The 25,193-nt window shown below is 37.6% G+C and overlaps 1 protein-coding gene and 1 pseudogene across 31 annotated transcripts in view; both read right to left on the reverse strand.

Annotated features, from left to right (window-relative positions):
* Positions 1-181: 181 nt before the first annotated feature.
* NRXN1 (neurexin 1) overlaps positions 182-25,193 on the reverse strand; it is a 1,214,076-nt gene continuing 1,189,064 nt past the window's right edge. For all 31 annotated transcript variants that reach the window (XM_027555248.1, XM_027555233.1, XM_027555254.1 and 28 more), the window contains one exon: positions 182-3,596. In XM_027555248.1, coding sequence (XP_027411049.1) covers positions 3,289-3,596 — 308 coding nt within the window. In that variant the 3' untranslated portion in view covers positions 182-3,288. The remainder of the gene's footprint in view (positions 3,597-25,193) is intronic.
* LOC113901944 lies at positions 5,202-5,298 on the reverse strand (annotated as a pseudogene).

Consider the following 25,193-nt stretch of genomic DNA (forward strand, 5'->3'; position numbering starts at 1 on the left):
TAAGTGTGTCAGTGTAGTGGTGTTTAATTTAATGAATATTAAAATCCAGAAAATACAGCGTTGGTAGTTTTCCTTTGCTTGTCTAAGGATGCATTTTCCTTTCAAATGCAGTCTTCTTTAGGCTGCTACTTTGTCCCCAACGGGTGTCGCAATTACTTTTAAAAAATCAATAAAACCACCATTGTATTAAGAAATATTTTATTAACAAAACAGTAAATTCCACTTGCTTAGCATTTCCAATAATGGATAAGTTGGCCTTGCAACAGAAAAACAAAACAAAACAAAACCCTTAGATACCCAATCACACAAAGCACTAGAAGGGTAGGGTCATGTGGCCTTTCTTTGATGTCTTAGGGATGGACCACCTCACACATTATTGTAGTATTTGTTTTTTGTTTTTTTAAAAAAAAAGGCAACACATAACATGGATTAAAAAAGAAGCATACTCAATCAGAAAAGTTACAGTCTAGAGATGTAATCAAATTTATGCCAGGTAGTGTGAAATCCTCTATTAACTGCCAACTACACATGGAACCCTGATACATTTGGTATGAAGATACTTGGGATTTCATTCATGCCTTTTCTCTCCCTAGCTTGTGCTCTCTTTTCTTTGTCCATTCACAAAGAAAGAAGCAAACAAGAAAAAAATTTGCTAGATTTCGTATAGGCCATTACATTGGAAATATTTTTAGTAACAATATTGCATGAAATTTAAAAATTTATGCTGGAAAGAAACACTGAAATCAATTTCAAACAACATGCTTCAGAGATATACTGCTTAAAAATACCATTATTTTGGTTATTTTCGATCACAATTTAGAATCTTTCCGGATGGAAACTAATTCAAGTTCAGTAGATTAAATGGAAAAGCAACTGTTTCTTTCAAACCTCAAGATGTAAATGAGTGGTTTTATATTTACCTTCTGTTTCACTGGCTTTCCCTGAGTAAGACTGGATGAGAGGAAAACAGCAACTACAAAGAAATTTATGAATTCTTTAACCTGGCAAATTAAAAAGAAGAAAATCTGAAACACAAGTAATTGATACTAAATTTTTAGTTTCATACCTCTACTTTCTGGGTCATGAAAAGCCTTTAGGACTTTTCATATATGACAATTACTTGGCAACCATAGATGGTGGTGATTTGCTATGAATTATACATATATCTAAGGTGCTGTATGTCTATAATCCAGGCCACTTCTTGGCTTTTTTCATCAACTGAAGTATCACAAAAGATGTTTTGCATTTTTTTTGCCTTTTCTGATTAAAGCAAATTGTAAAATTATTCTTCTCTATAAAATCTAATATTCTTTTAGGAGATGTTAAAGTAATGCAACCAATTTTTACTGAGACATCACCTTCCAATCTAATATTGCATTTCCTTTGCATTGCCTTCTCAGACTAATAATTTATTGCTATGAACATCATTGAAACAATATGCAAAACAAGCATATAATCTATATGTTTCCACTACTTAATGTGTGTTAAACTAAAGCTATATTTAATGATATATATGTAAAACCAGAAAAGTTAAATTATAGTCAATAATCAACAGATAATGATTTTCTTAAATGGATAGTAATATAGAATCAAAAATTACTGAAAATACTTTTTTAGTTGAGAAAGTGTTTACTTTCCAAAAATGTTTATCATGCACATCAGGTTCAGAGACTATATATATAATTTCATTGGAAACAAAGTTTTCAATTGTAGCAGCCAGGGTTAAGGTATAGATCAATCAATTTTGCTTCTGCAACCTGCCCACTTAATGGTTCATATTCATGCAGCAAGATACCAGTGATAGTTTACTTGATAAGAAAATGTTCCATTTCTTTAGGGACTAAAATCTTCTGGAAGTTTCCCAGGAGCATATCTCAGTGAAGCAAATCACCCCATTTGCCATCAATATCTTGGCACAACTATCTTCCTTCCTGCTTTTCAATATGTCAGTAAATATTTTCTATTATATGTACGTTTGGGTCTTCCATCCTGTCTGATGGATTCCTCTGGATTTGTGTGTGTATTTGTGTGTGTGCACATATCTGTGATCATGAATGGGAATGTATGTGGGAAATGTGAGTATTTAGGGGAGTAAAGAAGACTATAGGATACATATGTATATAGTTTGCCTTCTAATCCACACCTTTCATACAAATACTAAAACTTAATTGCAACAGAATGAAGGCTGTACATGTAAAGGAAAAAAAGTAGCTGAGTCTTTTTATATACATTCATACATATCTTCCTTAGAATAAACACTACATTGTAATTTAAAAAAAAATTTAAGTAATTGTGGCAATTTATAATGGTGGCAAAAAAAAAAAAAAAAAAAACCCTGAAATAATTGCTGATCTGATGTCATAAAACTCCCTATAGTTAGCAACACTTATAACATTGAATTTACCAAAAAGGGCTGAAGAGCAGAGATATAGTTTGCATTTTCTATACAACAGGCTATAAAACATCACTTATCACAGTCCAGAAAGCACACAGAAATGGATTTTATATAAACATATGTAATAACATATTAAGCGTGCATGAAAATTTCCCAATGATTGCATCTATACCTTCTTGTTTATTTTTTGTTGTTTCTGTTTTGAAATTTTAGTGTGAAAATGTGCCTTATCTTTCACATTGTTGAAAATAAGGCCTCCATACTTTTTTTTTTTTTCCCTCACAACCAGAAAGGGGCTTTTTGAATGTGTTCCTACACAAGTCTTCAAAAAAGTCAGCACTTTTTTTCAAGTGCAAGTTCGTTTCAGCCACTGTTCCAGCTGTGCCAGGCGGTGAACTCGGAAAAGGTTTGCAGGTGGAGTCACTCAAAATGACAGTCTTCTCTGGCCATCAGACTAACTGATTTCTCAGGAAAGCGCTAGCACTTTGGCTAAATCTGGGATCATAGGTAGCTTCTTTTTCTGTGTTGTGTTTTGTGTTGTTTTTGTGTTGTGCCTCCCGATGTTGTAATACTCCTTTGCTTTATGAATGCATGTGGTCATCACTGTCTTTTAGAAATGTTCCAGCAACATAAAGACAGGCAGAGTAAATTAAAACACTGTGGATGTTAAGGAATTTATTGGCCCCTGTTTATTTTTTTATTTTTTTCTTTTTTGGAGAAACAAGAGCATGAGATACTTGTTTTTATTTTTTAAAAACAGTCTTTCCTTCCTGATTGCATTCCCTGTCTTCTTTTGTATGTGCTTCATAAAAAGGAAAGTAAATAAGTTTATATTATGTCTCGGATAAAATGAAGACTATTTCTATACAAGGGTCCTTTTTCAGATCTTGGGCTCAGACGTAATACTCTTTATCCTTGTTCTTCTTGTTTTTGTTGGCGCTTTTCGCACTGCTGGGTTGTTTCTCCTTTACGACAGCCCCATTGGACTGTGCTGAGTTACTGATGTAGTTTCGACTCTCGTCCACGTGGTACGAGCCTTCATCCCGGTTTCTGTACTTGTACATAGCATAGAGAAGGATGAGGATGCATAGGGCGGCAGCGGCTACGATCCCCACGACCATGCCCGTGGTGCTGCTGGACTCCCGAATCACTTCCGCTGAGCCTGGGTACGGCTCTCTCCCGCCTGCCCGTGTTGGGTTGGCTGTAGGAAAGAGGGTGAGAAAAAACACCGAGTGATTATGGAGTTTCCCGAATGTCAGAGAGTCACATTTACCATCTATTTTCATGCCTGATGGATAATGCCTGTGCCTACTGCTCTTGAAAAAGGATACTGAAGCTAGTAAGTGTAGTGATGCCTACACCTGGTGGTCACTAAAAACTAAGGACAATGAATCATACCGTTGAGAGAGCGATCTGTTACCATCTTTTCTTTTTCACAGATCACTTTTGTTAACAGGGTGTTGTAAGGGTAGCTCCAAATTAGCTCCATGTAGTTCTAAAGGGCCATATTGCTGTGTTAGGTGAAAAGCAATAAATTCAACGTGGAAAATGTATAGCATCATAATGACTATATAATATTAGAGAATAATCATTTTAAGAATCAAATTGATGTTGATACAGACTGCTTATGGCTAACTCTTGACTGAAATATGATGGCTAAATTTAGGATTACTTCAGAAATCACATTGCCTCCTATTGCAATGAATACAGTATTGAACAATAAGATAAAACAGGCATTTTGAAGAGTCAAATTGACTGCTTTTAAAAGTGTTATTTTAGTCACAGTTTTTAGAAATTAATTTTATCTATTATACTCTATATACTATACTCCAACTATGGAGTATATACATATATATACAATGTTGTGTTAGTCTCTACTGCACAGCACAGTGAATCAGTTTTATATATACATATATATCTCCTCTTTTTGGATTTCCTTCCCATTTAGGTCACCATCGAGCACTGAGTAGAGCTCCCTGTGTTATACTGTAGGTTCTTATATTTTATATGTTTTATCAATAGTATATATATGTCAATGCCAATCTCCCGGGTCATCCCACTTCCTCCTATCGCCCTTGGTATCCATACATTTGTTCTCTATGTCTGGGTCTCTATTTCTGCTTTGCAAATATCATCATTTATGCCATTTTCCTATATTCCTCATATACACATTAATATACAATACTTGTTTTTCTCTGACTTACTTCACTCTGTATGACAGTCGCTAGGCTCATCCATGTCTCTACAAATGATTCAGTTTTGTTCCTTTTATGGCTGAGTAATATTCCACTGTATACATGTACCACATCTTCTTTATCCACTCCCGTGCTGATGAATATTTAGGTTCTTCCACATCCTGGCTATTATAAATAGTGCTGCTGTGAACACTGGGGCACACGTGTCTTTTTGAATTATGCTTTTCTCTGGGTAAATGCCCAGTAGTGGGATTGCTGGATCATATAGTAGTTCTATTTTTACTTTCTTTAAGAACCTTCATACTGTTCTCCATAGTGGCTGTATCATTTACATTCTCACCAACAATGCAAGAGGATTCTCTTTTCTCCACAGCCTCTCCAGAATGTATTGTTTGTAGATTTTTTGATGATGGCCATTCTGACAGGTGTGAAGTGATACCTCATTGCATTTTTGATTTGCATTTCTCTAATAATTAGTGATGTTGAGTATCTTTTCATGTGTTTGTTGGCCATCTGTATGTTTTCTTTGGAGAAATGTCTATTTAGGTCTTCTGCCCAAATTTTTATTGCGTTGTTCATTTTTTTGAGATTGAGCTGTATGAGATGTTTGTAAAAATATGGAAGGCTTCATGAATTTGTGTCATCCCTGGAGTCCTACTAATCTCTGTATCATTCCAGTTTTAGTATGTGTGCTGCGGAAGTGAGCATTACTCACAATTGTACAGACTAAAACAGAACTGATTTCCTTTACTATTGAAGGTTTATCTGTTTACCTAAATATATATGTACATTATTCATTTACTGGCAGTGGTTGAGTGATCACCATGACCAAATTTGAGAGGAGAAAGTAAGAAAATATTTTTACATACTTTAAAGACTATCTAGAATGATTTTGACTCAAAATTCAGTATGTAGCAGATGATCATAAATAAAGGGCTGACTGCCTCACTTTTATTCAATTGATAAAACCCTCATTCTGACTTTCCAAAGTATAAAGTTCTTCCTTGGGTACAAGAAGTGGATTGCAGGGGGCATTCAAATATTTTTCTCCAAGAAGTCAGTCACTGAAATTAATCACAGATAGGGAGAAAAGTCCTGGGGTTTAGCTTGCAGATTTGGAAGAGAGGGGAGCGGTTCTTTTCCTTTACCTTATAAATTTATTATTTAAAACAACTTAGAAGAAAAGGAACTGTAGAGGTAGTATTCTGTCTCATCTCTGATCCCAGGTCATGTTTCCCTAAGGATTGTGTTTTTCTCTCTTTCTCTGAATCTCCATCTTTTCCTTTGTTTTATAGAAAAAAGATAACTTTTCAGATGTAATGAATTAAAATTCTATAATTTTCAAAATGATATTCTTTGTAAATTATGCAGAATGAATTTACATAATCTCAAGATTGCATAAATATTGAATATATGTATGTGTGTATATGTGGAAGGTTTTGTGTGTAATATATATATATACACACCAGAAATTGAACATTTCCAAAGACTAAAATGGTACTTTTATTACACTATTATTAGTAATTTTTAAAATATTTCTACAAAAGTCCCTATTAGCTATTGGGGATCATTTATCTATCACTTAGCACCATACTGCTTTATAATTCCATTTTCAAACATCACCAGGATTTCATCTGCCAAATGTGGGTTTCTTGCTGTCATTTTCCTTTCCTTCCCCAAATAAAGCCTTACAGATATAGTCACTAACAAAGGAACAGCTTTCAAAGAAGCAATATGCTCTGGAGCTACAAAATGTAGCAGGTGAAACCTTTGTATGCTGAATGTATCCCCTGCTTGTTTTACAAAAGCGCATGTAATGTTGCCAAATTAAAACGCCTTGGAGTTGCTTCTGTGGCCAAGGCAGAAGGCGCTGAAGACTATAATCCACAGCATTTGATTACAAGAAATTAATTTCCTCTCAAGAACAGAACCTATTGCGGGAACTCTGTCACTACCTGACAAACCGAAGGCAGCACTTTCTCTTTCAAATACCTCATCTTTGCCAAAGTCTGCCAATTAGCTCAGCTGCTAACTTTCACTAAATGACGACTTTCTACTTGCTCATTTTGTGGAGCATTCTCTCACCATGGTGTCTCAAAAGCTGGAAAAGGGTTTTATTTAAACATTACCTAAATCATTTGCCCCACCTGTTGGAATGCTTTCCTTTTAAACACATTTTCATAATTACCTCACTTTGTCTGTCAGAAATAAATGGAGAGAAGAGAGATAAAATCCTAATCATATAGTTCATGATAGTCAGACTTGAGAGTTTTAATGGAATGGAGGGTTTACATTTTTTTCCTTTTTTAAATAGATATTTAATTTATTTATTCAGCTGTGCTGGGTCTTAGTGCAGCAGGCAGGATCTTTAGTTACTGCACACAGGATTTTTTTTTTTAAGTTGGGGCCACAGAGAACTCAGTTGTGGAATGTGGGATCTAGTTGCTTGACCAGGAATTGAACCAGGGCCCCCTGCATTGGGAGCATGGAGTCTTACCCATTGGACCAAGAGGGAAGTCTCTACATTTTATATTTTCTAAACTAAGAATATATATGTACTTTTTTTTTTTCATTTAGGAGTAGGTATTGTCAATGGACTATCTTATCAGAGAATTTTAATCTGATTTTTATCTGTTCAAAAATTTCTTACATGTTTTCACAACTGTTGAAGGAGCAAACCAAAACCAAATTGATGGTAAAACTAAAATGAGATGACAAAGACCAAAGCAAAAGCCTCAGATGCTTCCACTTTGCCATAGAGCTATTTGAGAAATGCCTCCTGATTAAGGAAAACATTTGTCTCTTTTGGAACTCCGGCCAAAATGCTGCTTCTCATGCAGTCCTGAAATAGCTCTGTAACTCATACATAAATAAGAATTCTAAATATCATGAAAATAGATACCACAAACCCAATGATGAAACATGTTATCCCCCTTTTTTCCTGATTCACAATGAAAATTAATAACCACCACAGGTATTATGATAGGTCTATTTGGAATATGCAGTTGGTTCCATATTTAATTGATTATTTAACAATGTTTTCTGCCTATGCTTCCAATCTGAAAGCTAAGTGAAAATTTTCTTAATTTTTATGCTAAGATCACTTACATACTTACATGCTTAAGAGTTAATGGGACATCTCTCTCACATGTACAAAAATGGCTAGAGAAATTTAAATATTTTTATGAATTATAAATGTGGTTTCCCTTATTGATGGTCATTAATGGTTTATTTTGATGATTGCTGAAATATCTCTGAGGAAATTCCTATGAATTTAAATGTAGAGAATAGAATAAATGGCTAAAAAGGCTAGTGTTAGTTACTCCGTCATGTTTGACTCTTTGTAGCTCACTGCTGCAGTATATGGGGTCGCAAAGAGTCGGACACGACTGAGCGACTGAACTGAACTGAACTGAACTGAGGCTCCTCTATCCATGGAATTCTCCAGGCAAGAATACTGGAATGGGTTGCCATTCCCTTCTCTGGGGGATCTTCCCAATCCAGGGATTGAACTCAGGTCTCCCACATTGCAAGCAGATTCTTTACTGTCTGAGCTACCAGGGAAACCTAAAAAGGCTGAATACCTTCTTATATAAATTGGTTAAAAAATTTTTATTAAAAAATACAGTCATTTTTTCACCATTCATAACAGTATGAAGAAAGAAATTTAATCAGAGACCTCCCTAAGCAACTGTATTTAATGACTTTGGTATTTTGCATTCTCTTTTTACATCCTAGTAAACTGAATCGAAACATTATAAATAATTTTTTAAAATCTACAATGTGTTTTTTTTCAGTAGTGCTAAAAAACAAATGAATGAACTAAATTTTACTTTCACATAGTCTCCTTTTCTTTGTTGCAGCAAGGGATGAGAACACTTAAAAAACATGTAAAAGAGAGGCACTAAAAAAATGGAATGGGTATAGATTAGCAACAAGTCCCCAAATAGTCAAAAGTTAACTGGTTTATAGGTAAAGCTAAGCTAACACATGGAGAAGGCAATGGCAAGCCACTCCAGTACTCTTGCTTAGAAAATCCCATGGATGGAGGAGCCTGGTAGGCTGCAGTCCATGGGGTCGCTACAAGTCGGCTGCGACTGAGCGACTTCACTTTCACTTTTCACTTTCACACAATGGAGAAGGCAATGGCAACCCACTCCAGTGTTCTTGCCTGGAGAATCCCAGGGACGGCAGAGCCTGGTGGGCTGCCGTCTATGGGGTCACACAGAGTTGGACACGACTGAAGCGACTTAGCAGCAGTAGCAGCAAGCTAACACAACCAACTCATATGGGGCTCAGAGGAACAAGGAGCCCAGATCAATGGAAAACTTCAGTAGGACTGATGATGGGCTGTGAATAAGCCAAGACATTTACATATTATTTGGTATAACTGGAAATGAACATGTATCCAACTCCACTGGTGGCACACAGTTTGATTTGAGGGTAGCTTGCTAGCAAAAAAAGAAGTAGAGAAGATGAAATATCCTATGTGTTTATTCCCACATATCCCATTTTAATGATTCATAAAATAAAAGGCATCACAAACTACATATGAACATATGAAGTTTATATGAACACTATAGTGATAGATTATTTTACTTAAAGTTTTCCCATGTAACTGTATCTTAAGTTTTACTGAATGACGAGAATCACCACATATCCCCCAGGAAACAGAATGGAAGTGCTAGGTCTACTACATGGGGGGAAAGTGCACATGTACCCCATAATGGCAAGAGGAAGACTTTTCATTTTTGCCGGTATTTTTGCTAAGTGTCTCAACGGTACTGGTTGTCGTGGCAAGGACACAAGGCTGTCACAAGGGTTATAACCTCTTTCATATAAGCCACTTCTCAGCCAAATGGCTATGGGACTATTTCTGGGACTTGTGTAAAGATAATGCTATCTTAGGGACAGATTAAAACTGATTTTTAATTCTCTTTCTCTCTCAAATATTCAGCAAGATCTGATGGCCTCTAATTTTGCACATGGTCTGTTTTGACCCAGATTATCAAAAATCCTAAAAGCTAGTTCTATGACTTTTCTCATTTTTCACTGTCAAATCATTACTGTGGTTACTTAGAAAGACACTGTCTTTCAGGTGCTAGGACAGTTATTAACATATTTCTACATTATACCTCAAACCAATTTTAGGTTACATCAGATAATAATTCACTGTGAAAATGCATAGTAAGTGCAAAAGACATATTCCAGGGCCTTGTGACATAAGACGAATAATTGCATTTGTTGCTCTGCACAAAAAAATTAAAAGTGAAATATCAAAAAATTTAACTTAGCCTTAACTTGCTGCATAGCTTTTTAAAACTACTACCGTAGAAAAAGAAATGGTCCTTTTTATTTTGACACAGTTCTTGGCACTGTATCTGTGAAAGAGTATTATTTCCCCAAATAGGAACTAATCTAGATCCAGCTGTGAAACACCATGGAACAAACAGGTTTAAGAGATACAATAGGCTGTAAAACAGAGAGGACCCTGCGGTAAATCTCATTTCTCACTAGCTCCTTTGGGTGTCTGTCACCTACTCCATGCTCCTGCCTGCCTTCTCTCTTGCAGACTTCCTCCCCTTCCCTAGCTCTTCTCTGCATCCCTCTCTCAGCTCTTGATATCTTTCTAGATGGCTCCTAGAGAGCACACTGATCCCCCAACTGCGTAAATGAAGAAGGCCAGGCCAGTGAGGTCAGAACTCTGCCTTTTGAAGCTGGTGCTTTACTCAGCCGGGTGTTCAATGAGGAACAAAACTTATTGCCAAGTTCCTGATTTCACACCACACTTTAAAACTGTCCCAACTGTCAAAAAAAAGTCTCAATGTAATTATTTCATTAAAATACTGTTTTGGTGCTTTATATAGGCCTGCTTTACTTAAAAATTTAACTTCCTAAGTTTGTTTACAGAATGAAATTCAATGTTTTATCAAATGAAATAATGTTTTATTACAATTAAAAAGAACTTTGATTATGAAGATGGTAAGATGAGGAGCATGTTAGGCCATTCAGCTTTGCACCAGAGCCTGTCTTTACCAGTGCCAGTTTGTGTCTGGTCTGGTCATAACCTTAGTCTATACACAGGGGGGAGAATAAAGCCCTCATGTTGTCTCTGAAAGATGATTCACAACTGAAGTTCTAAAATAACTCTTCATTTTGAAAGGTAAATTTTCAAACATTAATGAGTTTTTCCAAGAAGGTTTCACTGTGCAGTGGAAAGAATCTGAAATCCATCTGAGGTTGGAAACAGAGCAATTAAATTAATTTTGTTATTAAAAAACAAAACTGCTCTTGATTTATGTTTTTACATAATGTTTTACAAGAGAAACCATGCTTAAAGTCCTAATTCCTGTTACATAAAATGAGGTGGGTAGTGGAACCATGTATCTCACCAAGGCAATAACCATGTCATCAGATGCTCTTTTTATCACTCAAATTGGCAGTTTTATGAAAATATTTTATATACTTGATGAGTGGTTCTTTCACTGTAATCTAATTGTATTCATGCTGTTTCCAAAGTTAGCTTTTCAGGGTGAGATTGTGGTTCCCAGGTCATTTGTATTGCTGGTTTTATTTCTTAAATATTCAGTTCAGTTCAGTTCAGTTTAGTGGCTCAGTCGTGTCCAACTCTTTGCAACCCCATGGACTGCAGCACACCAGGCCTCCCTGTCCATGACCAACTCCTGGAGTTTATTCAAACTCATGTCCATTGAGCTGGTAATGCCATCCAACCATCTCATCCTCTGTCATCCCCTTATCCTCCTGCCTTCAATCTTTCCCAGCATCAGGGTCTTTTCAAATGAGACAGCTTTTTGCATCAGGTGGCCAAAATATTGGAGTTTCAGCTTCAACATCAGTCCTTCTAATGAACATTCAGGGCTGATTTCCTTAAGGAAGGACTGGTTGGATCTCCTTGCAGTTCAAGGGACTCTCAAGAGTCTTCTCTAACAACACAGTTCAAAAACATCAATTCTTCGGCGCTCAGGTTTCTTTGTAGTCCAAATCTCACATCCATACATGACTACTGAAAAAACCATAACCTTGACTAGACAGACCTTTGTTGACAAAGTGATGTCTCTGCTTTTTAATATGCTGTCTAGGTTGGTCATAACTTTCCTTCCAAGGAGTAAGTGTCATGGCTGCAGTCACCATCTGCAGTGATTTTGGAGCACAAAAAAATAAAGTCAGCCACTGTTTCCCCATCTATTTGCTAGGAAGTGATGGGACTGGATGCCATGATCTTTGTTTTCTGAATGTTGAGCTTTAAGCCAACTTTTTCACTGTCCTCTTTCAATTTCATCAAGAGGCTCTTTAGTTCTTCTTCACTTTCTGTCATAAGGATGGTATCATCTGCATATCTGAGGTTATCGCTATTTCTCCCACAAATCTTGATTCCAGCTTATGCTTCATCCAGCCCAGCATTTCTCATGATGTACTCTGCATATAAGTTAAATAAGCAGGGTGACAATATACAGCCTTGACGTACTCCTTTTCCTATTTGGAACCAGTCTGTTGTTCCATGTCCAGTTCTAACTGTTGCTTCCTGACCTGCATACAGATTTCTCAAGAGGCAGGTCAAGTGGTCTGGTATTCCCATCTCTTCCAGGATTTTCCACAGTTTATTGTGATCCACACAGTCAAAGGCTTTGGCATAGTCAATACAGCAGAAATAGATGTTTTTTCTGGAACTTTCTTGCTTTTTTGATGATCCAGCAGATGTTGGCAATATGATCTCTGGTTCCTCTGCCTTTTCTACATCCAGCTTGAACATCTGGAAGCTCATGGTTCATGTATTGCTGAAGCCTGGCTTGGAGAATTTTGTGCATTACTTTGCTAGCATGTGAGATGAGTGCAATTGTGCAGTAGTTTGAGCATTCTTTAGCATTGCCTTTCTTAGGGATTGGATTGAAAACTGAAGTCCTGTGGCCACTGCTGAATTTTCCAAATTTGCTGGCATATTGAGTGCAGCACTTTCACAGCATCATCTTTCAGGATTTGAAATAACTCCACTGGAATTCCATCACCTCCACTAGCTTTATTCATCGTGATGCTTCCTAAGGCCCACTTGACTCACATTCCAGGATGTCTGGCTCTAGGTGAGTGAGCACACCATCATGATTATCTGGGTCGTGAAGATCTTTTTTGTACAGTTCTTCTGTGTATTCTTGCCACCTCTTCTTAATATCTTCTGCTTCTGTTAGGTCCATACCATTTCTGTCCTTTATTGAGCCCATCTTTGCATGAAATGTTCCCTCGGTATCTCTAATTTTCCTGAAGAGATCTCTAGTCTTTCCCATTCTGTTGTTTTCCTCTATTTCTTTGCACTGATCACTGAGGAAGGCTTTCTTGTCTCTCCTTGCTATTCTTTGGAACTCTGCTTTCAAATGGGTCTATCTTTCCTTTTCTCCTTTGCTTTTGGCTTCTCTTCTTTTGTCAGCTATTTGTAAGGCCTCCCCAGACAGCCATTTTGCTTTTTGCATTTCTTTTTCTTGGGGTTGGTTTTGCTCCCTGTCTCCTGTACAATGTCATGAACTTCCATCCATAGTTCATCAGGCACTCTATCAGATCTAGTCCCTTAAATCTATTTCTCACTTCCATGGTAAAGTCATTAGGGATTTGATTTAGGTCATACCTGAATGGTCTAGTGGTTTTCCCTACTTTCTTCAATTTCAGTCTGAATTTGGCAATAAGGAGTTCATGATCTGAGCCACAGTCAGCTCCCGGTCTTGTTTTTACTGACTGTATAGAGCTTAAAGACTATATTTCTTCAATATAGACTGTTAGTGTATAGGTACATCATCGACTGTGACCCTGTCATATGAAAGATGAAGCAAGAGTTTCACTTTATACTGATAATGAAAATTCAGCTTTTAAGCTTTAAGGAAAAAAGAATGTAAGAGATCATCAATATTAAGAAATAATAAAGAAAATACACCAATGATTTTAAAACATGATTTAAAAAATGGAACTTGAGCTATATATTTCAGATCCGGAGGAGTAGATAAAGGTCATAAAACTCCATTATGCTCAACATATATCACTCTGGTACCCTAAATTATTAGATCTTCTACCTTAAATAATCCTTTTCAAAAACTAATGGAAAGATGCATTTACTGAACTGTTTCACACTTAAGAGTCTTTGACTAGTCAGTCTTTCTTACCAGAAATCAATCAATTTAAAATTTCTGTCTCCACCCCACTGACGAAAAAGAGTTGCCTAAAATGATCTCATTAGACCACAGTCCTGTACTGCATCTTAATAGATGTGAAAGTTATTATAATTCTAGGCTAGCCTTGAAAATGGCTTCAGATTTATAAGGGAAGATTACTTTCCCAGTACCTCGTTTCATTAATACTGTGAAAAGAAAATTGGAATTGCAGGTTCCTGTGGTTTTTGTGAATTGAGATTAGCAGTTTTTTCCCCATAACCAAAAAAAGAAAAATATTACTTTTTTTCATTCTTGTATTTCAATACAACACATGCCAAATAAAACCCAGTGATCATGTAAAGACTCATACAAATTCATGTTTAAATGCCACAGCTGCAGAAAGCAGGTAGGCGGTGATTTATAAGATATGCACTAATTTCAACTCATCTTGTGGTTTCTTGAGAGGTGGTGTTTTATTTTATATCCCTCACAGTTTCATCTTCCCTACCATCAGCTCCATCCATGCCCTGCACATTTTGATGTCTACTACTGCAGGTCAGACTGCTTGAGGGAGGTCATGTCTAGTATATCTCAATCTCTACTCAATCAATTAGAGATTCAGAAAGAACTTGGACATCAATAAAACTTTACCACCTGCCTGGCTGCTAGGACTAAATGTTTCCTCAAACTACTTTCAAAACCACCAAAGCAAAGCATGTGTTTGAAGGGAAATCCACTGATGTGGGATTGAAATGATGACTGTCTTTACCAGACATCTAGGTACTGCATGAGAAGCAATGTAAGCCACAGAAAAATGTGTTTTGTGCCTGGAGAATAGGGAGCACCTCCTAGGGCAGCCGTTACCTCAAACGGCACCACACAGAACTGAAAAAGCAATGGATGATCACATCATATGTGACTTTGGTGACCCTGAAAATCATGGCTGTGTGTCCACAGCTTGATCATCTGCAAGCTTCATAGCCTTTTTGCATGGTCATTGTACCCATAAATGCTTACTAGAATCCTGGAAACTGTCATGGTATTTTTAAAGTACCACTGTTCTAACAGCTCTTCATGGTCTGCCTACAGCTACATATTCAAATTTGTCTTCCATTTCTCTCAAAGAAAGTAACAGTCATAATTTTATTGCTGTCTCCCAATCCCCATACACCAATAAAAGTTTTATCGTCATGCCTGGCTCATATGACCTTTCCTTTCTAGCTTGGCTGAGCATTACTTATTTCTCAGACTTAGCTAAAATGCTTCATTGTTTATGGTGTTCTCTCTATGAATATTTTCACTCCTGCTGTCAACCAGTTGTATGATGAGCTATTGCTATGTTCCAGGGACTATACTAAGTCCCAAGGGAAGAGGTTTTAACCAAACACACTTGATGCCTTCCTTCATGAACCTTCATTATAATGAGGGAAAGATTTATACAACCAAAAAAATCACACAACTAGGCTGAAAGCAATAACTGAAATGTGTGATGAAGGAAAATGACAAGTATCATGTAGGAGCAGAGCAGAGATTTCTGATTTAGACTGCGGAGTCAAGTAGACTTTCTGAGGCTGTAATATTTATGTTGAGACCTGGAAAATCGGTGGAGAGTAGTTCAGTAAAAAGTGGGCAGAAGAATCTTCTAAACATAAGGAAACATATATGGAATGACTGAGGAAGAAAGGAGTTTGCTTTTCAGGAACTAAACTAATGTCAGACTGGAGGCGGCATATTGACTTTTAGGGGACAGTAAGAAGAAATTTGAAGGTGGACGTGAAACTTCCATAGATCACAGTCCTTGGAATGAAGCCATACATCAAAAGATCATCACAGCTGACTGCATAAACAATAACAATTTTATGTGGAAAAAGGTGTCACTAATGAACTGAAAATGCAGATCAGAAAGGAGAAATATCTGCAGTACACATGACAGACCAAGAGTTAACACCTCTAAAATATAAAAACGTGTATCAAGTGCTATGAACAAAGGCAAAAACCCACTGGAAGAATGGACAAAAATAGAGACATGCAAGTGGAGAACAGAAGATCCAAATTGTTGATAAATGTAGGACAGGATGCCCAATTTCACTACAAGGCAAGTCAAAATAAAATAAGGAGGTATTTTTTTCCCCAACAAACTTGGAAGAATAAAGTGAATTAAGGTGATAATTTGGTTAGAACATTTGCTTGGGAAATAGACAATTGTGCCAGTGAGAATATGAATTTCTCAATTTTTAGAAAGTAATCTAACATCTATTACAATTTTAAAAAGATTAAATTGCAGCTGGCTGATGGGTGGATGTGAGTTCATTATACAATTCTTTCTAATTTCGTTTATGTTTGAAATTTACAATAGTAATGTTAAAAAATACACAAATATTTTCATCAAGCAGCCTCAGTTTTGAGAATATAGTCTAAAGAATTAAATACACCAGCATGCATATAAATACAGGATGTTTGCTGATCATGTTGTGAGGAAAAAAAGAGAAAAGGACAACTTAAAAGCTCATTAACAGGGCTCTGATTGAGTAAGTTATTCCAATAATTTATTAGACACCCATAATTATGGCACACCTATACCCTAGAATTTTAACAGAGTTAAAAATAGGAATTGGAGAAAAATCTGTTGAACTGAAAGATGTCCATAACACATTAGGAAAGGAGAAAATCAAATTTAATTCATAGAGTATGCTTTTAATTTTTATGTGACAAGAGAGAAAAGCAACCCTTTATTTATATATGTTCATAGGAACATCGTGAATGTGTAGGAAAGATTCATTCCAAGCTGTTATCATTGGTTAATGTATGGAGGTAGGAAAAAGGGAAAAATAAAGTTAAATAGAAAAAAATAATTTAAAATTCCAAGAAATATGTCTGGCGTGCTGCGATTCATGGGGTCGCAAAGAGTCGGAGACGACTGAGCGACTGAACTGAACTGAACTGAACTGAACAATTTACTAGGAACAACATAAGACGTTAATACTAAGGTACACAAAACAGCCTTGGGGGCCACCTTCTTAGAACTTTCAGTATATTCAAAATAAAACAGAAAATGTAAGAAAACAAACAGAACAATTTTAAATTAAAAAAATAACACAACAAGGCACAAATACTGGGTACTAAGAAAGATAATAATGAGGGTGGGGTCAAGACATCAGCAAAGGGCTGTCCCAGTAGTTGTTGTTTGGGATGAGCATTAATGGAGCAGGACCCAGGCCTCCCATTGTGAACCCTGGAAAGCCATCAAGTGTTTCTCAAGAAGGAAGACATGAGATAGAGTGGCTTGAAGATGGAAAAAAAACATAGATCAAGAAGACACATGGGAGAATTTGCAGAAAACCCAACTTTATCCTCATCTTCTCTCAACCATATAGTCTCCACTTTAGTATGGATCCTTTATTACTGTGAAATCTCACACTTCTATTGCTTTGTTAATGCTCTTCCATACTAGACTGCTAGTCTTTTGATAGTTTCCTGTGAGTCTGTTTCTCTTTCCCTCCACTTTCCTCCCCTCCAAACAATGAATGAAGACTGAATACACAAGCTGCAAAATGTATGTTTTCTGACTGAATAGAGGAAGAGATTTTCCTAAGTTTATAAATGTTCAGGAGTGGACTGGGATGGATGTAACCATTAAGAAAATGTGAGAGATCTTTGATTTCAAAGCTTTGAGTAAAGGTAGTAAACAAGTGGGTAAAACATTGATGATGATATTGCATACTTCTTTATAAAATGCTTTTATCTCAATACTTTCCTCATACCCACCTCCTATAATATCTTCAGTAAAAGAAGTAATGATAATGTTTATTTAATTAAACCAGAAAACACTTCTCTGCTTAAGTGAATCGGGATCATTGTGCATTGATGCAAGTATCATAGCTGTGTTTACTTTTCCTAACACTTAGATGGTAAAGAATTTGCCTGCAATGCAGAAGACCTGGGTTTGACCCCTGGGTCAGGAAGATCCCATAGAGAAGGGACTGGCAACCCTCTCCAGTATTCTTGCCTAGAGAATCCGACGGACAGTGGAGCCTGGTGGGCTGAAGTCCATGGGGTCACAAAGAGTGGGACACAACTGAACGACTAACACTTTCACTTTCTTTCAAGCCTCCATATATAAGTTGCTTAAATTCCAGTGACTAAGTACCAGGTTATTTGAAGTCAACCAGGTTAGTAGTCTTCAGTTTGATTTGTTTGGGTGCCTAATATTTATATTAACCTTATCTGATATCCACAGCATTACAAATAGTTGAGAGCTAAGTTGGAGCTCTTCTCTCAAACTCAGCAAAGCAGCTTCAGAAGTTTCTAGGGTAATTTTTACTCCTGTGGCTATTAGAGTGAGATAGTTGAAAAGGGCCTCATCAGTCAGGCCAGGTCAAACTTTCCACAACTGTCAAGTAGAAGAAAAGCCATTTGGCAATAATTGAGAAAGTTGGTTTCAAAGCAAGGGAGCCTTGTGATTCTATATCATATATTCTATGTGTTTTTCATCAAAATGTACCACATTTCAGTAAATGCAAGAGGAGTTATATTTGGAAATAGTGATGATACTCTCCATTACTGGTTTCAAGTCAACTAAACTCTTTGATAGCAAAATAGTTTCTTTCCCTGGAAGTTCACTGACTAAAACACCTAGAAATACATGCACTGAGAAATCACCTTTCTTAAGATGTATTTAGTGTTTTTTTTTTTTTTTTTTACATATGGAACATTGAACAGTCACTTTATACAAAACCATTCCAAGGAATCCTTAAGTCTGGAACCAGGAATCTGGGAGGAACCTGGCTTCTAGTAAGATGAAAGTGGAACTCTGATTATAGCTGCAGCAATGAGGAGTGTATAAGTGTGTATATGCACATATGTACGTGAATCTTACAGCATTCCTTCCAATTCTCTGACAGAAGTTGCCACAGTCTCCTTTATTTTCTCATAATTTATAGGTAAAGTCAGGCTTCTGAGACCTCCAGAGAAGATTTCATAATACCTTGGGATTAACTTACTTAAATATATTAAATTATTATAAACCCCTTTGTTAATTTCCTCTCAAATGATGCACGGTTTTACCTTTAGTAGATAGAGTTTCATGTGACTTAACATTCAACTGATGCTCAATACGGGCTACTCTACCTTCTGACTCACTGCAAGGTTGAAATTTTCTGTATTGTTCTATTTAGCTAGTAGCTGTTACCTCTATTGAATTATTATTCTATGGTAGGCTCTGGGCTATGCACTTTATCTAATTTATTCCTCATAGTGACTCTGTAGTTGTTATTACAACTTTACAGGAAAGGAAACTGAGTCTCAGAGGTCATGCTACGTGTGCTTCACAGTGACACAGACAAAATTCAAACTCCAGTGTGTCTCTGGCTGTTACAGTTTTATGCATTCAATGTGTCAGCACTTATAAATGCAGAACATTTGTCAGTATCCCCAATTTTTCCCTTTCCTGAAGAACTGAATCCTTAGGCCTCTCATCTAAGCAGTGTCCAGTTCTACCCTTTCCGGCCACATTCCACCCCAAATCCTGCCATCTACCTGTCCTTTGCAGTAGAAGGAATCTGTATTCCCACAGAATCTTAGGAAAGCATAGTAAAGTGGAAAAATAATATATATATATTTTTAAGATCTAGTCCAGGCACTGCCCCTAATTTACAGAATGATTCTTTGAACTTCTTTATCCTCTGCTCACATTTTTTCATCAGAGATATAACAGTGATACATTATTTATCTCCCAGGGTCACTCTGAGGATCCTACCAGGTAGATAAATGCGTGAGTGCTCTGAGGAAGATAAAGTGCATGTAAAAACAATGCTGGTCTGATTATCTTCCCTGTGTCTTCCACACAAAAGGGACTGAATCAGCAGCCTTCCTAACAATAAGAGTTTTGTGATACATCCAGCATACCATGGTCAGTCAGCCATGGGTGTCCAGTTCCACCAGGAATGTTATCGCCGAGGAGGTCTCTGTATTCATTTTTTCATGAATGGAGGCCCTGTGAATTCAGGTGGCAAAATGACCATTTATACCAAGGGACCTGTTGTTTCAGGCCATTAATTGTTAAGTTGCATGTGGAGCTTGTTTCTGTTTATCTGCGAAACATTCTATCTTTATGGATCAGCACTCTCCAGCTCCCACAGTCGGAGTGAATTAAATTTCTCCCACTCTCAAAATTTTATTACAAGATTTTATGTTTCTAGGTATCAGGAAATCAATCACCTGAGACCACTCTTTGGTCTGACAGAGAAGCTTATTATCATGGAAATAAGAACTGTTTCGACTAGGTTTTAGGGTTTCTTTCTAAAATGATTAGGTTATTTCTTCTTGTCTTCTTTCCTTCCCTGCTCTGGAATTCTGTGTTGTACTCTGGATGAAATCCACAGCAGAATTCCTATAGCAGAGTTGTATGCTCGGTTCTCAGAGCCCTGTTTCTTGTCAGGCTTTCTGGACAGCTTTTATGTAAGCGCAGGTCATTCTGGGTGATGGGGCAGTGTGCAGTTTTCCTGATTTAAAACTGGGTCTCCTCACTTTGGGTGATCATCTTTATATTCCTGTCATGAAACTATTGCTGTCTCAATTTTCTTTTGTTGGGAAAAGTCATATTCTTTTTGGTTAAAGTGCAATAGCTAAGGTGAAAGATTAGACAGCTTCCCTACTGAGCCCATTAGAAGGAGGCATGTCAAGCCTAGAATTGGGGAATATGGAAGACAAGCTATCCATCATGGGGGGAAGGGTATGGTGGCTCTGCCAATTTAAGTTACTTTAGCCCAGAACATTTCTGAAGGTCTTAGGAGGCAGAGCTAGTCGATTATAATAGCATGCTGCTGCTGCTAAGTCACTTCAGTTGTGTCTGACTGTGCGACCCCACAGACGGCAGCCCACCAGGCTCCCTCGTCCCTGGGATTCTCCAGGCAAAACACTGGAGTGGGTTGCCATTTCCTTTTACAATGCATGAAAACATGGGGGAAGGTTAATCATTCCTTCTCTCAGAAACTCTGTGGGGCAGAGACCTGTATTAAATTCCACCCCCACTCAAATAAGAATAACAGATGATATATGTCCTTTTGCCATTTTAGCAACCTACATACATCTAACCAAAGCACTGCTCTTGTCTTACGAGTTTCATAATGGCCACTGAGAAAAGTTTGATGCTGCTAGCATCCAGAAAGAGTTTATAAAGCTTTCTAGATGCTAAAGTGTTAATTACTAACATTTTTCACCCTTGCCTGTGGCTATAGGTAGGTCTATTTCCATTTATAATATGGCTGACTCCTCAGTTAATTTGTTTGTACTACTAATGAAAGCTAATTAATATTATCAAATTTTAGGTGGCAACTCAATGGTAAGTGCTTTACATGCATTGTCTCTTTTACCAGCACAACAATATCATGAGTAATTAACATTATTCATGTCATTTTGCAGAAGTAAAAAGTCAAGTACAGAGAGGTTCAATGTTTGGCTTCTGATTACACAGCAAGTGGGTGAAGTGGGATGTGAATTCAGTCTAGTTTCCAAAGTCTGGTCAATGCAATGTTAAGATTTTAGTGGTAGATGTGGTAATATTACTATGTTATATTATGTAACATATATGTACATATATGTACACATCTGTGTACCACATATTACAACTTCTCTACTAATTTTTTAAAATTAAATGATGGCTTCTGGCTGTACTGGCATCTTTAATACATCCTTTTTTAAACCTGGGCATTGAATAAAGTATTCTTGTCTTTCTTATTTTATTCCCAATGCCAGGCTTCTTAAAATACTGAGGATGAGTGAGGAGCTACTAATGACGAAAGTGATCTAACCAACAAGTCAATTGACATGAGATGAGACCTTCGGACTAAAGCCTGCGGTAGTATTTGCTGCTCCTTGGAGCACGTGAACCAACAAAGAAAGCATATGGGCTCTTCATGCGAGCAGCATGCCCTGTAGAGAAGTAGTCAGACTACGTTACCTTTCCTCTGTTAACATCTGAGTAAATGTAATTAATGAATTACCAAGACACCACAAGAAAACAATTTCATTATCAAAGCTGGTACTGGACACAAATGACAAGAAAATGTGGTTTCATTCTTCCTGCATCTCATGTTTCCATTAGAGGTAGACTTAGCCTATAAATTTGGCTCCCTGGTGGCTCGGACAGTAAAGAATCTGCCTGTGATGCATGAGGTCCGGGTTCACTGGGCAGGTCACCTGGAGAAGGGAATGGCCACCCACTCCAGTATTCTCGCCTGGAGAATTCCATGGACAGAAGACCTTGGGCGGTTGAGGCGGGAGGGCGCGGTGTGGTGGAGGGGGTGGTGTGGCGCAAAAAGCTGGACAAGACTGAGCAACTAACACTTTCACTACCCTATATTTTCCTAAACCTAGCTGCATTTCTCCTTTTACAATATTGGGTAACCATTTTAAAGCACAGCTGTCCATCTCATTGTCTCCTTCTAAAGCTCAACAGGACAAGTCACACTTTAGAAAGGTTTGTGGTATTTTGAGCCTTTCTAATAAGGACTTTAAAAATGTTATTAATGTTTAAAGGCTGGAGATATATATATATTAATATGAAGGCTGCCTAGAAATTTATTTTATATGCATGAGTAGATTTTTCCTTTATTTATTGTAGGACAGTTCTGTATTAGCAATCATGTACTTTTTGCAGACTTTCAAGTAAATGCTTAATCTAACTCAGTAAACTCACTTATTTGCTAGGTAATTACTGTAAGCAGCCCATCACAATTAGTTTACATGTGTGAACAGAACTCATTTTAACATCAAAAGGAACTGTGCCCATTTTCTATCCAGATCAAATCTGTCTGCCTTGTGAAGAGCCTCCCTCAAGGTAGAATAATGCATCTCCTGGCACAAAAACAGTGCCAGTAAAACAGGTCTTCCACTCACCCCTGGGTTTATCATAATCATGTTACAGTCTCAGTACATGCCAGGTTCTCTGATACCCACTGCGTGTGCATATTTCAATGGATCACCCCATTTCCCCCATTTTACATAAAAGGAAATTGAGCCTCAAAGATACTAAGTAACTTCCCAAGACCAGGAAGAGCTGCCACTCAAACTAGTTCTGCAACTCAAACTAATTCAAATTGTGACTCCAAAGTTAGAATCATAAGTAATACTCCCTTCCTGTTGCATACCACAATTCTTACAAAACGCCCTTGAGCTTTCCCAATGTGGGACAACAATCCACTTGCTTATATCGTTAAACAAAAATTCTCAAACCAGAAAGGTCAAAATAATTAATGCTCAATAAAAGTGGCTATATTCTAGAAACAAACAAACAAAAGCCATCTTTTGCTTGTTATTTTGTTTTCTAGTGATCTCCTGGTAGGAACTAATTGTGGTAAATGAAACAGGTTGTCTTAAAGGTGGAATCACCTCTAAACAAGACCTTAACCTTCCCCACAGCTTGGCCAAACTTCAGACAGCTCTCATCCTGTCTCTAGGGCCCTGGACTCCTTTTTCTTAGAGCATTTACTTCAGAAAACTTGTAATTCCAAATTTTTTCTCTGTTCCTTTGATGTGTAAATATTTTTTAAAACTTTGTTTCAGTGTTACCACCCAGGATTATTTTTCTCCAGGACCTAGGAGCCCTCACTTTGAAACATAGCTTTCAAGGAAGGACAGTTCTCCTTCTTCCAATTTCTGTGGGGAAAATAGGAGCCTACCTTGAGGCAGTGCACTTTGCTACAACTCATAAAACAACCTTCAGCCTTGAAGCCTTGAAGATATTCAAAGGAGAGGGTTTAGTGTTCCTTTGGGTGAAGCCAATTAGCCAACACAGAAGGTCTATCAAATTGCCAACATTCTCTGGATCATCAAAAAAACAAGAGAGTTCCAGAAAAACATCTACTTCTGCTTTATTGACTATGCCAAAGCCTTTGACTGTGTGGATCACAATAAACTGTGGAAAATTCTGAAAGAGATGGGAATATCAGACCACCTGACCTGCCTCTTGAGAAATCTATATGCAGGTCAGGAAGCAACAGTTAGAACTGGGCATGGAGTACGTCAAGGCTGTGTACTGTCACCCTGCTTATTTAACTTCTATGCAGAGTACATCATGAGAAACGCCGGGCTGGAAGAAGCACAAGCTGGAATCAAGATTGCCGGGAAAAATATCAATAACCCCAGATATGCAGATGACACCACCTTTATGGCAGAAAGTGAAGAGGAACTAAAAAGCCTCTTGATGAAAGTGAAAGAGGAGAGTGAAAAAGTTAAAGCCCAACATTCAGAAAATGAAGATTATGGCATCTGGTCCCATCACTTCATGGGAAATAGATGGGGAAACAGTGGAAACGGTATCAGACTTTATCTTTGGGGGAGCTCCAAAATCACTGCAGATGGTGATTGCAGCCATGAAATTAAAAGACGCTTACTCCTTGGAAGGAAAATTATGACCAACCTAGATAGCATATTGAAAAGCAGAGACATTACTTTGCCAACAAAGGTCTGTCTAGTCAAGGCTATGGTTTTTCCAGTGGTCGTGTATGGATGTGAGAGTTGGACCGTGAAGAAAGCTGAGCGCTGAAGAATTGATGCTTTTGAACTGTGGTGTTGGAGAAGACTCTTGAGAGTCCCTTGGACTGCAAGGAGATCCAACCAGTCCATTCTGAAGGAGATCAGTCCTGGGTGTTCGTTGGAAGGAATGATGCTGAAGCTGAAATTCCAGTACTTTGGCCACCTCATGCGAAGAGTTGACTCATTGGAAAAGACTCTGATGCTGGGAGGGATTGGGGGCAGGAGGAGAAGGGGACGACAGAGGATGAGATGGCTGGATGGCATCACCGACTCGATGGACAAGGGTTTGAGTGAACTCCGGGAGTTGGTGATGGACAGGGAGGCCTGGCGTGCTGCGATTCATGGGGTCACAAAGAGCAACTGAACTGAACTGAACTGAAGGGCTATGGACTATGAGCCCTTCACTCCAGCCCTTAAAAACTCTCCGGTTTTCTTTTTTTTCCACATTGAATTGAGCTCAGATTGAATTGTGGGCTCCTTCTCTATAATTGTCGTGAATAGATCTCCCTTGCCTGTTTAACTCTGTTCAAGATAATTCTGTTTTGTTATTACTGCTCTCATAAAAATAGTGGGAAAAGTGCAGATGATGTCTAATGACTTTCTTCCATTTTAACTACACAGCAATTCATTTTTATTCCAGTTTTCTGGAGACTAAATTTATATGGAAAAAAAGCAGCTCTTCCACCAGTGTGTCACACACTGAAAGCCACCTAGCCCATCAGGGCCCAAACTCCAGCTGTCCCATCCTGGATCCATGTGATCAGCTGGGTCCTCACCACTGACTCTGGTGTGACTCTTCAAGAGAGCTGCTCTAGATGTTTCTAAAAATGGAGCACTCATCACTGCTGTTTTGCTGGCTACAGCTCAAAATTCCCCATTTTAACAGTAATGTGTTGGCTATTACGGGCTAATTAAACTCGC

Source organism: Bos indicus x Bos taurus, chromosome 11 (assembly GCF_003369695.1).
Source record: "Bos indicus x Bos taurus breed Angus x Brahman F1 hybrid chromosome 11, Bos_hybrid_MaternalHap_v2.0, whole genome shotgun sequence".
Lineage (NCBI taxonomy): Eukaryota > Metazoa > Chordata > Mammalia > Artiodactyla > Bovidae > Bos > Bos indicus x Bos taurus.